The sequence below is a fragment of the Lissotriton helveticus genome, chromosome 10, assembly GCF_964261635.1.
Source record: "Lissotriton helveticus chromosome 10, aLisHel1.1, whole genome shotgun sequence".
NCBI lineage: Eukaryota > Metazoa > Chordata > Amphibia > Caudata > Salamandridae > Lissotriton > Lissotriton helveticus.
This window is the reverse complement of record NC_136071.1, coordinates 86,201,700-86,213,705: the sequence shown is the minus strand read 5'-3', so window position 1 is coordinate 86,213,705 and position 12,006 is coordinate 86,201,700. Positions and strand designations below refer to the sequence as shown.

Below are 12,006 nucleotides of genomic sequence, written 5' to 3'. Positions count from 1 at the left end.
ACCCACGAAAACGCCAAATGCCCAAGCTTCGCCGCCAGATATCCACACCCACTGTCCAAAGGCAATGCGATATGGATGAACTGATCAGGCAAATTTGCGTACGCTTTTCCGCCTCTACCACTCATGCCACTAGTAGTACGCAAACTTGCCTTTGAAGCTTCTCCTTCGTGAACCCTGCCCATCCTGGGGGAGGAGGCTTGGCACCTCGTCCCAGGATGTGCAATGTTTCAGGTCCCCGCGAGCAGCAAGCTTTCGACCCAGGGGTCAAGAAACATGTCTGGAGTGGCACCCTCGGCAGCCACTCAGTCAGGTCACTGGGAGATGGTCGAGTTTCAGGGGGCATCTCTAAAATGTCCTCTGTCGTGCATTTTACATTTAATGTGCTGAGAAGTTTGATACCAAACTTCAGTGTTCAGTGTAGCCATTATGGTGCTGTCAAGTTCGTAATGACAACCTCCCAGCACCATGTACTCTTAATGGCAGCACTGCACTTAGTGCCCAGGAATGGACCTGGGTACTGTAGGGATACAGGGTTCATGCACCTGTACCCTTACCAATGGCATAGGGCACCCAGCTAGAGGGGTGACTGATGTATGTCAGGTTAGTATTTTGTGGGCCTGGCACGCAGGGATGTGTGCCATGTCTGTTCTGTTTTGTTCTGCACCAAGACACGCAGCCTGCCAAGGCAGTGTTTGTCAGGGCACAGGGCCTCTAAGGGTGGCACAATAAGTGCTGCAGCACTTAAGGGCCTTCTCTGGTCTCCGTGCCCTGGATACCTAGGGTACCATTTACCAGGCAATGACGTGGCCAGAGATGCCAATTGGGTTTAGGCTTCAATGCAGTTTTAGGGAAGGAACACAGGCCTTGGGTACCTGATTGACAGGAGCCCAGGGAGAATTACACCAGAGATCACCTCCCCAAGCAAAAGTACTCCTGTAATGCCATCACACCTACTAGAGGAGCAGGATTCAGAGGAAGAGGACGACGACGGATCTTTCGGATACGCCAGTAGTCCTTCACAGCTACATGTGAAATGTCAAGAGGATGACTATGAGAAGGGATACGGGGAGTATCAATATACTCCACAATAACACTATCGCCAAGGTACCAGGAAGAGATGGTTGGCATGCCATCGTCCATGATGATTGATCTGCAGTTAATGCTGGCAGACTATAAAAAGAGATTCTGCCGACACTTCACGAAATCCCTGTCTCGCATCCACATTCCATCCCTACTACTCCAGTTAGAAGCAGGGAGTCACTAGAAGACGTTACACCTACAACTCCTCAAACATTACACCACCAGGATCCTGTCACCACTGAGGATGACCAGGAAGCAGGACAAATAACAGATCCCAACAAAGAATGGGATGAATACCTGATTCCATCACCGGCATCCGCCTCACCAGTACCTGTTTATTCTCCGCCAGTGGACATCGGCGGATTCCATAATTTAATGGAAAGACCTGCAAAAAGGTTCCAGCTTCCAATGTCTACAACACAAACTGAGTGTTTCCTATATGATTTTAAGGAGCCATACCACAAGTCAGTTCGGGCTATCCCGATTGTTAGCCATGTGTGGGGAAAAAGGTTTAAAAGTCATGAAGACACCGGCGACCGTTACACCTGTGCTCGCTAGATTAGAGAAGAATCCTTTAGACGCACTAGCATGTTTACTTGCCATCCTAAGCCAGATTCCGTGATTTCTCAAGCTGCGCAACAGAAATCTAAGAATCCCTCTGCGCCTATATCGGCGCCTCCTGACAGAAAGGGGATACGCTTAGACAATGCAGGAAAGAGGTTTCATTCATGTCTGCTCTCTTAGTTAAAGCAGCAAATGCCCTCGCCATTCTGGGCAGATACGACCGGCAGATGTGGTGCGATATGGCACCCATACATGGACCTCATCCCAGAAGACAGGAGGCGAAAAAGATTCTTCAGGAGTGAGAAAGGGCTTCGGCTGAAGTCATTGACTGTGCGATGGATATTGCGACCACAGCCTTCTGGTCGCTTGGAGGAGCGGTGGTGCTACGACGTCAGGGATGGTTAAGGGCGACTGCCTTTAGACCATAGGTCCAAAATAAGATTCTAGATCTCCCTGTCGACAGAGAAGATTTATTTGGGAAACAAGTAGATGAGGCACTTCAGGGTATCAAGAAAGATACAGATACTGCAAAGGCCCTAGGTACACTACAAATAGTAAAGTGCCCTTTCGTGGTGCCCGAGGTAGAGGCCAATCATCCTATAGAGGGGGTTCCAACAGGGAAGATACCCCTCTTATTCCTCCTCATCACAACCATGCCGGCAACAATATGGTCAAAAACAATCGGGGAGCTATGCAAAGTCTGCTCCTAGAGGACAAGGAGGTTGTCAAGGAAAGGGCAATGGTAGAAGACAATGACAACCTTCTGAATCCGGCTACATGTATTCCTTCCCCTCCACAAGTTCTGGGTGGAAGAGTTGCTTCCCATCTGCATCATTAGCAGAAAATAACGACGGACAGATGGGTCCTCAATAAAATACAATTCAGACATACTCTAGAATTCCTTCAATATCCCCCTTGGACTCCACCGACAGGTCAAGAGATCAAACATCTATCTCAGATGTGTCAGGAGATTCGGACAGTGCTCCGAAAAGGAGCAATAGAACCCGTGCCGATCTCCCAAAAAGGAAAGGTGTTTTGTTCCCGTTTCTTCCTAGTCCGGAAGAATGCTCCCCAACGGCGTCCTATTCTAGATCTTTGATCTCTGAATACTTATCTCAAGAAGCAGTATTTCCGGATGGTGACCCTCCAAGACATTCTGCTGCTCTTAAACCCAGGTGATCATATGACCACTCTAGACTTACAAGCTGCAGATTTTCACATCCCCATTCATTCTTCCCACATACGGTATCTTCGGTATGCAGTAGCCGGAGACCATTACCAGTTCAAAATGCTACCATTTGGCCTCAAATCAGCCTCGAGAATTTTTACAAAGTGTCTGGCGCCAGTGGCAGCTTTTCTCAGGAAGCATAGACCCCAGGTATTTCCATACCTGGACGACTGGTTGATAAAAGCACCATCAGAAACTCATCACAGGTGTCAACTACGGCATGCATACAATTGTTTTCCGAACTGGGACTGACTTTGAATATAGAGAAATCATCCCTTCAACCTTCAAGGAAGATCACGTTCCTGGGAGCGATTCTGGACACCTCAGTAAACCAGGCATTTCCCACCATAGAGAGGCAATTGGGTCTCATGTCTCTTGCCAAGAATTTCACAAGAAAAAAGTCTTTCAGTATGCAGGTACAAGTCGCCACTAGGGACAGTGTCCTCCTGCATACCTCTCATTCCTTTATGCCGACTAAAAATGCGTCCATTACAGGAAGAACTGGACCGGTAATGGCACCAGGCAGAGGGATCCTTCGACGCCGGCTATGGTACAAGCATTAGCATGGTGGACCCACAAAAGGAACATTTTGGTGGGTCTTTCCTTCCTGACCGTAGCGGCCCCATTAGTAATTACCACCGATTCATCTCTGGAAGGATGGGGGGGCATTCCTTCAGGACATACAGGTCAGCGGTCGGTGGAAATTGCCGAAACAGCTTCACATAAACTTGCTGGAGCTGAAAGCGGTAGGCTTGGCATTGCTGGCTTTCATACCAAGAATTCAGGGAACATCTGTTCTGGTAAGAACAGACAACACAACTGCAATGCACTATCTCAACAAGCAGGGAGGTACAAGATCACTCTACCTGTCGCAGGAAGCACAAAAAATATGGAAGTGGGCTGTTCAACGGAGTATCTCTAAAGGCGGAACATCTTCCAAGAGCTCAGAATGTCAAAGTGGACACTCAGCAGCAAAGCATCTTCTTCAAATTAGGAGTTCTGACAGTGGATCTGTTTGCAACAGCTCAGAACAAAAAATGCTGGTACTTCGCAAGTTGGCATCACCAACGGGGATCTTGGGGGAATGTGCTTTTGATGGCATGGTCAGGCGTCTTTGCCTACGCCTTTCCTACGATTCCCCTCCTGCCACGCTTTCTCACAAAGATAAAGAAGGAACCGTGCAAAGTAATACTGATCGCTCCGTGGTGGCCCAGGCAACACGGGTTCACAGAGTTGCTCCTACTGTCGGAGGATCATCCGATTCGCCTGCAACCAACACCATCACTCTTGACAATGTCCCGGGGATAAGTACTTCATCCAGACCCGAAATCGCTGCGCTTAGCGGCCTGGCTCCTGAATGCTGCAAATTTCACAACCTAGATATTTCTGCAGAATGCAGAGATATACTAGCAAATGCCAGAGTGGAAAGTACAAACAGGACATATAGGATGAAATGGAAGATATTTGGTTTGTGGTGCCAAGAACATAATATTCATCTTCTAAACTCAGCGGCACATCATATTATTCCATATATTCTAAAGTTAGCAAAATCGGATTTGGCCCATGATTCTATTAAAGTGCATCTGGCTGTGATTTCTCGATATAGAAGAACTTCCTCGGGTCCATCACTGTGGTCTGAAAGAATTATCAAACAGTTCACGAAAGGATTATTTCAGACTTTTCCTCCCATAAGACCTCCTCCACCTCTGACAGGGTAGTTCTCGGTACCAACCCTAAATTCCTCCCCATAGTTGTTTCTGCTTTTCATGTAAACAAATCGGTTGAGTTACCTGGGTTCTTTCCTCAGCCTGATTCTGTAGCAGAACCTGCTCTTCACATGCATGACGTAAAAAGAGCTTTATTGTATTACATAGTTAGGACAAAAGACATTTGCAAAACAAAACAACTGTTGCATTTGCTCCACCTCACAAAGGTAATCCCATCTCCTAATCTGGTATTGCAAGATGGATTGTTAAATGCATTAAAAAATGCTACGCTAAAGCTAAAATAACTTTGTCAATACCTCCTAGAGCGCATTCCACTCACCTAAAAAGGCTACAGAAGCCCCTATTTTGCAACATTCCTCTAGCTGAAATTTGTAAGGCAGCTACATGGTCTACACCACACACATTTACCAAACACTATTGTGTAGATGTGTTGGCACGACAACAAGCTAATTTAGGCCAAGCGGTACTTAAAACACTATTTCAAATAACTGCAACATCTACAGGTTAGCCACAGCTTTGGGAGTATACTGCTTTTGTAGTCTATGCAAAACATGTGTATCTACAGCACACATACCTCGAACGGATAATGTTACCCAGTACGCATCTGTTCTTGGCATGTAGAGCTGTAGATTCACATGCGCCTACCCACCTCACGGGTACCTGTAGTTGCAGTTCTTCATTATACATGCATACGCATGGACATCTCTATACTACACTTACTTGCTCCATTCTCTCACTCTTGCGGGAAAACAATCTAACAATGGAGTCGATGACCATGCACACTATCACCAAAAGGAGGAGTCACCTTACCTTGTGACTTGGAAAGGCCTCTTCGAAGAAAAACAACTTGTAAGCATCCAGACCCAACACTAGATGGCAGGAGTATGCAAAGCATGTGAATCTACAGCTATACATGCCAAGAACAGATATTTGCTGGGTAAGTAACATTATCCTTACTGATTTAGTTCTGCAGATCTGAAAGCTACAATGAAGTAAAATATTGCTTCTAAACAGAGGTTTTAATGCATTCAGTGGTAATCTACTTAAGCTATTTGCATTCAGACATGAGATCAAGTGATTTCGTTATTGTGTTTTGGAAACTTTTTTCTTTCAGTTATTAAACTGCTTTTCACATCGTACCATGTGACAAGATTTGAGCTCAAATTTTACTTGAAATCTACGTGTTTTAAATCTTTCCTCAGCAGTCTCAAGGCTTTGAGCCCGTTCCCAAGATTAAAAAAAGCACTGGGATTCCACGAAGCTTTATGGTAGAGGTGGAAGATCCTAATATCAAGGGGGCCATGCTTACAAACACTGGAACATATGCAATCCCAACTATTGATGCGTAAGTATGGTGCTTTGCAATGTAATTTGCAATTCTATACTAACTTTCAAAGTAATAAATGAAAAATGTAACTAACTATAGTGACAGCAATAGAATTTCTCAGTGTTGTGTAATTCATATATATCGGTCTATCCATTCATTCATTGAACTCCTGGAGTGTCTGTTCGTACTTTCTGTTAAATTCATGCTCCATGACTTGCTGCCTACACACACGAGGGCACCCGCCCGGATAGGTTCTGTGACCAAGAGTGGATGTGATGAAAATGTGTGTGTATCCTGTATAGTCGCTGGATAAAAACAGTTAAAGATAAGTTCCAAGATCAAAGAAATAAAATCCAATGACATTCACGTTTAAGGAATACAACACCATGTAATGAATGAATGAAAATGAGATTTATTTGAGCGCGAACTAAGCCCAAGGGCATCAAGGCACCATATCGTAAATCTCTGCCATGTTCAGTGCACTCTTTTGCTTAAGGCGTGTGAAAAGACGGTTAACAGCAAAATATTGCTGGTGGCTGATCAATTTTAACTCTTTGATGCCCACCCACCGCATATTTCAAATGCTAATCACACATTGCTTTGCTTTGGCAATGGTTTATAGTGATGCTTTACAACATCCCCAACGATGTGCAGCATGGCTAAAGAGGAAAGAAGAAGGTCTGACTTGGCCTGCTGTAATTTGTAGACGTGTGCATCACGCATGCTCAAGGCTACAAAACAAGCGCTTTTTTTCCTGTTTACCAATGTGGGTTGGATCAGTAAATAAAAATCAAAGTAGCACAAAAGCTTTGCTTGTTTCATTTATTTTCTTTAAAGCGGGTGGCAGGGAAGTAAAATTGAGGTTGGTGGAGGCGGAAGCAGGGTACAGAAGGGATGCTGGGATGGAAGCAACAAAGAAGGTGCAGGAAAGCAATAATAAAAGTGTGTAGGAAGCTGGGTTTTGCAGCGTGAATCTTTCTGGATTCACTATGCTGTGCATTATTCCGCGGTCTAGTGGTTGGGTCCGCAATTGTAGTCTTTTCTTTTGGTTTTTTTTTCGTAGCCCAGGTGGGCGTCGACGTCCCACCTTTTGGTGTCCTTCCTGTGACGTCGGCATGCTTCCTGCGGAAGCTCCCACCCTTGGGCGCCATCTTCAGATTCTTTTTTCTGCCGTTGGGTCTGGATCGTTCCCGAGAGGGCTCCAGAGATTTGGAGAAAAGAGAAGCCAAGAACCAAGTTTTTGGGAAGAAAGGACTTAGGAAGACGAAGGGAGACGACAGCATCGAAGGGGACGACGAAGGAAGAGGATCTTCGAGGAACTTCGGCGTCCAGAAGAGAATGCACAATCAGGGGCCCCCTGAACGCAAGAGATGGACAAAACACCATTCAAATTCTGCCGGAACTGCCACCACAAGTACGCGCAGAAAGACCAACACCCAGTTTGCAACCTCTGCCTGCCGGTCGACCACGAAAGCAGGGACTGCAACGCCTGCTCCGCCTTTACGCCAAAGACCCTTCGATTGAGAGGCAAAGAAGAGCTAACTTCGCCATGCAGGGCAAGGGCCAACCACTGTCTCTTCAAGACCTGGGACTCTCGACCGACGAGGAGGACTACGTCGCCGAAGAAGACGACGGCTACACGGTCATAGAGACCGATAATACGAAGACTCCAGAAAAGGTAGGAGACTCCACGTCCCAAAAAGGCCCGAAAGACTCTAGACAGTCTGCCCAAGACTCTCGAAAAAACGAGGGCAAGACCCGGAAAGCGCCGACGCCGAAAGCTCCGGCGTCCGTAGCAACACCCAGGGCCAGTGGATCCTCACAGAAGGACTCCCAGGCGCCGAAGGGCGTCGACCAACCAAGGTCGTCAAAGTGTCCACGAAAAGGAACGCTCGACGCCGAAGACCTCTTCGACGTCGACGAAGGACACAAGACCAGTCTCGACGCCGAAACCCGTCTCGACGCCATCAAGCCAAACAAAGACACCGGCACAACCAATCGACGCCGAACAGGCTGCCGAGATGGAAAGAAAGAAAAGACTCGAGGCAGAGATGGAGAACATCCTGCAGCGAAGATTTCAACAAAAGGATGAAAGCGTATACAATTCCGTCGAAGCCAAAGCCACCGGTGGTAGAGTTCGTCAAGGAAGAAGAGGAGTTCGAGGTCGAAGGACCGTCGGAAAGCCAGGAAGATCTGGAATATCGAGAAGAAGAGACCTCCTATTACGAGGAGGAAGATGACGACCAGAGGACTTTTCAGGGCTCGTCATACTCGGACACACAGGACCTAGAGTGTCAGGACCTCGAAGCCGAGAGTCCAGAACGACATTGGACTTTACAATTAAGTCGTCAAGAACAAAGCAGCAGGGTTCAAAGTAAAACTCGAGGAGGAACAGCCGTAGGCGCATTTCCTCGTGGAAACACTGCTCCCAATACAAACTAGGAGCCTGTACCTGCCAATGCTCGAAAGCATCAAAGGACAAGCGAGAGAGGCCTTCAAAGAGCCTGCGACTTGTAAACCTGTCACACCCAGGACGGAGAAGAAGTACAAGCACTCCCCCAAGGACCCACCCTACATCCAGGGAACGGTCACTGCAGACTCCATCATTGCAGCAACAGCAAGGAAAAGGGCCAATGTCCGAACAACGTCAGGACCACCTCCAGACAAGGAGAGCAGAAGGATGGACCTGACAGGGAGAAAGATCAAGAGGAATGCCGCAACGCACTGGCGCATGGCCAATTCTAACGCTTTGCTGAACAGACACCAACACCAGATCCTGGATGACCTGGGACAGTTGGTCAAACCCCTCCCACAAGAATACCAGCAAAGAGCTACGCACCTGGTCGAGGAGGGGAAGAATGTGGCAAATTCTTGCCTAAAAACAGCACTAGACGGTGCAGACACATCCAGCAGACTTATGATGCTGGGCATCACAGAAAGGAGACAAGCCTGGCTCATAATCAGGCTTTAAACCGGAGGTGCAACACAACATCCTGAACACCCCGTTCAACGGCGAAACACTGTTCGGAGCACCAGTGGACAAAAAGCTCACCCAGCTGAAAAAGTGCAACGACACCGCAAGATCCATGGGGTCCTTGCAATTCAGAGGAACAAAGAGAGGAACCCCGTCAGGGAGACCAAACGGGAGAGGGGGAAACCAGCCGGGAACGTCTCACCAGACCTTCCACCAGTCACACCAGGGCGACACCCAGACGCAACAAGGTCAGCAAAAACAACACTGGCAATACCAACAGAGGAGCCAGTCCTTTCGCGGGAATAGGACTGGCCGGGGAAACAACAGAAGAGGTGGACAACAACCCAGCTCCAAGTGACTCTGCCACACTACTAGTGCACACCCTTAAAAACTCCACGTGTGGAGCACAGATACAAGAAAGAGGAGTGGGTCGGACTAAACCTGCAAGAGCACGTAACACCGGTGGGAGGAAGACTGAACCTGTTCTTCCAGGAGTGGAAGAAAATAACTACAGACAGATGGATTCTCAACACCATACAGTACGGATACTGCATAGAGTTGGAAAAACACCACCAAAAGGTAAACCGAAAAGAAGAGCACTAGCAAAGAAGGAACTAGAGCTACTTCAAAGGGAAGCACAAGAACTCCTGCAGAAGGATGCTATCGAGCCTGTACCTCCCATAGAGGTGTACTCCACGTACTTCCTGGTACCAAAGGTAGACAAAACAATGAAACCCATCCTGGACCTAAGGTTCCTCAACAAATACATAAAAACCCAAAAATTCAAAATGACGTCCCTGCAAGAGGTCCTTCCACAGATACAAGGCGGGGACTTCATGGTCACCATAGACCTCAAAGATGCCTACCTGCACATCCCAATGAACAGTCGGCACAAACATCTGCTAAGATTTTTCATCAACACAGATCACTATCAATTCACGGCACTGGCATTGGGACAGAAATCAGCACCAAGGGTATTTACAAAGTGCAGTCGCAGCACCCTTAAGGAGGGAAGGGATCCACATATACCCTTACCTGGACGACTGGCTAGTAAAGGCAAGATTATACAAGACATGCAAACGGCACGCACAGCGAGTGACAGATACACTGATGGCCCTGGGTTTCTCCATCCAATGGGGAAAATCCTCAATGAACCCAGAACAAGTAAAAATTTTCCTGGGTACGCAGATCAACACCGTACAGGAGAAGGTGTTCCCCAGCGAGAAGAGAACGCTGGCACCGTACAGGAGAAGGTGTTCCCCAGCGAGAAGAGAACGCTGGCACCGTACAGGAGAAGGTGTTCCCCAGCGAGAAGAGAACGCTGGCACTGTTTAAGGAGGCGCGCCTCTACCAGAGGGGGCGTCCTCTGACAGTGAGGACGGCGAGCAAGATGATGGGCATGATGGCCTCATGCATACACATAGTGCCGAATGTACGACTCCACATGAGACCACTCCAGGAGTGGCTACAGGACCAATGGTCACAAGCTACAGGTTGTTGGGAAGACCTAGTGGTTGTAACGCACGCATTGCACGAGGAGATCTCATGGTGGAACAAAGGAAACATAACAAAAGGGAAGCCTCTGACACCAACTGTGACCATCACCACAGATGCATCCCAGAAGGGATGGGGAGCACACATTCAAAAACTCAGGGAGGGGTCTGTGGACACCAGCGGATGCGGTCAAACACATCAATTACCTGGAACTAAAGACCATTTTCCTCGCACTAAAGGCATTCCAGACGAAGCTGTACAACCAAACAGTGTTGATACAGACAGACAGCACAACAGCAATGTTCTACATAAACAAGCAGGGAGGAACACAATCAGCCCCGCTGTCAGAACTAGTGCAGGAAATATGGAAATGGGCCATCCCACTAAAACTGGCGATTCATCTGCCAGGGAAGGAAAACGTGGAAGCGGACTGGCTCAGCAGACAGACATCAGCTTCACACGAATGGGAGCTCAATGCCCAAGAGACAGAGACTGTTCGACAGGTGGGGAACACCATCGATAGACCTGTTTGCAACACACCAGAATGCAAAATGCCAGCACTTCGCATCCAGGCTACCAGGGGAAGGGTCACTGGGGAATGCCCTACAGGGCTCGACAAATCCACTCGCCCGCTCGCATTTGCGAGGGAGAATGGATGAGGACGAGCTATTTTTAGGTCCTACTCGCCCTTTCTGGCGAGTAGGAAATCAAACTAACTTTTGTCTTCTGTCTTTAAAAACAGAGCAAAAGTGACAAGATAACACGATTTAAAGGCATTTTTATTGCTCACAAAGGAAATGAGCAATAAACATGCCTTTAAATCTTGTTATCTTGTCACTTTTGCTCCGTCTTCAGAGACGGAGGTCAAGTGGGTTGGAGTCAGGTCGAGGGGATTTTCCATGGTACTAGACCTGCAGGACTAGTACCATTTTTCGGATTTGTCGAGCCCTGCCCTATGGATAAGCTGGTCAAAGACATTTGCTTACGCTTTTCCGCCGATCCCCCTGATACACAAGGTACTCAGCAAGTGCAGAATGAGCAACATGACCCTGATACTGGTGGCAGCACAGTGGGCCAGACAGACCTGGTACTCGCAGATCATGGAGATGAGACCGAATGCACCACACAGATTAGGGAGAAGGAAATACCTACTCTCCATGCAAAACAGAGAGGTGTTGCATCCAGAGCCGGAAAGCCTCAGCCTGGCTCCTGAGGACATAGAGTTCATACAACTTAAATTAGCTGAGAGCACCCGGAAGGTACTTCGAGAGGCAATAAGACCTAGCATGCGGAAGTGCTACGTGGCCAAATGGAAGAGGTTCACACTATGGTGCAGTAGGGAAAAACTGCACAACAAGATGACAAGAGACTCAACAGTGTTTAAATACCTCACGCACCTGCTCGAGGCTAATCTGAGCTCATCCTCTCTAAGGGTACACCTGGCAGCCATAGTCGCTTACACTAGAGGAGAGACAGGGAAAAGCTTCTTTACTTCACAAATTGTAAAAAGATTCTTGGAAGGTGCAAAGAGGATCGCACTGCCAAAGAGGTTACCAGCACCAGCGTGGAACCTCAACCTAGTACTGACGGAACTCATGAAAGCGCCCTTTGA

General features: G+C 47.7%; 1 protein-coding gene across 5 annotated transcripts in view; it reads left to right on the top strand.

The window, feature by feature from the left end:
* Nucleotides 1-12,006, top strand: part of RBBP6 (RB binding protein 6, ubiquitin ligase) — a 418,994-nt gene that overhangs the window by 154,305 nt on the left and 252,683 nt on the right. For all 5 annotated transcript variants that reach the window (XM_078664816.1, XM_078664819.1, XM_078664818.1 and 2 more), the window contains exon 7: nucleotides 5,802-5,944. In XM_078664816.1, the coding sequence (XP_078520942.1) occupies nucleotides 5,802-5,944 (143 nt within the window). The remainder of the gene's footprint in view (nucleotides 1-5,801; nucleotides 5,945-12,006) is intronic.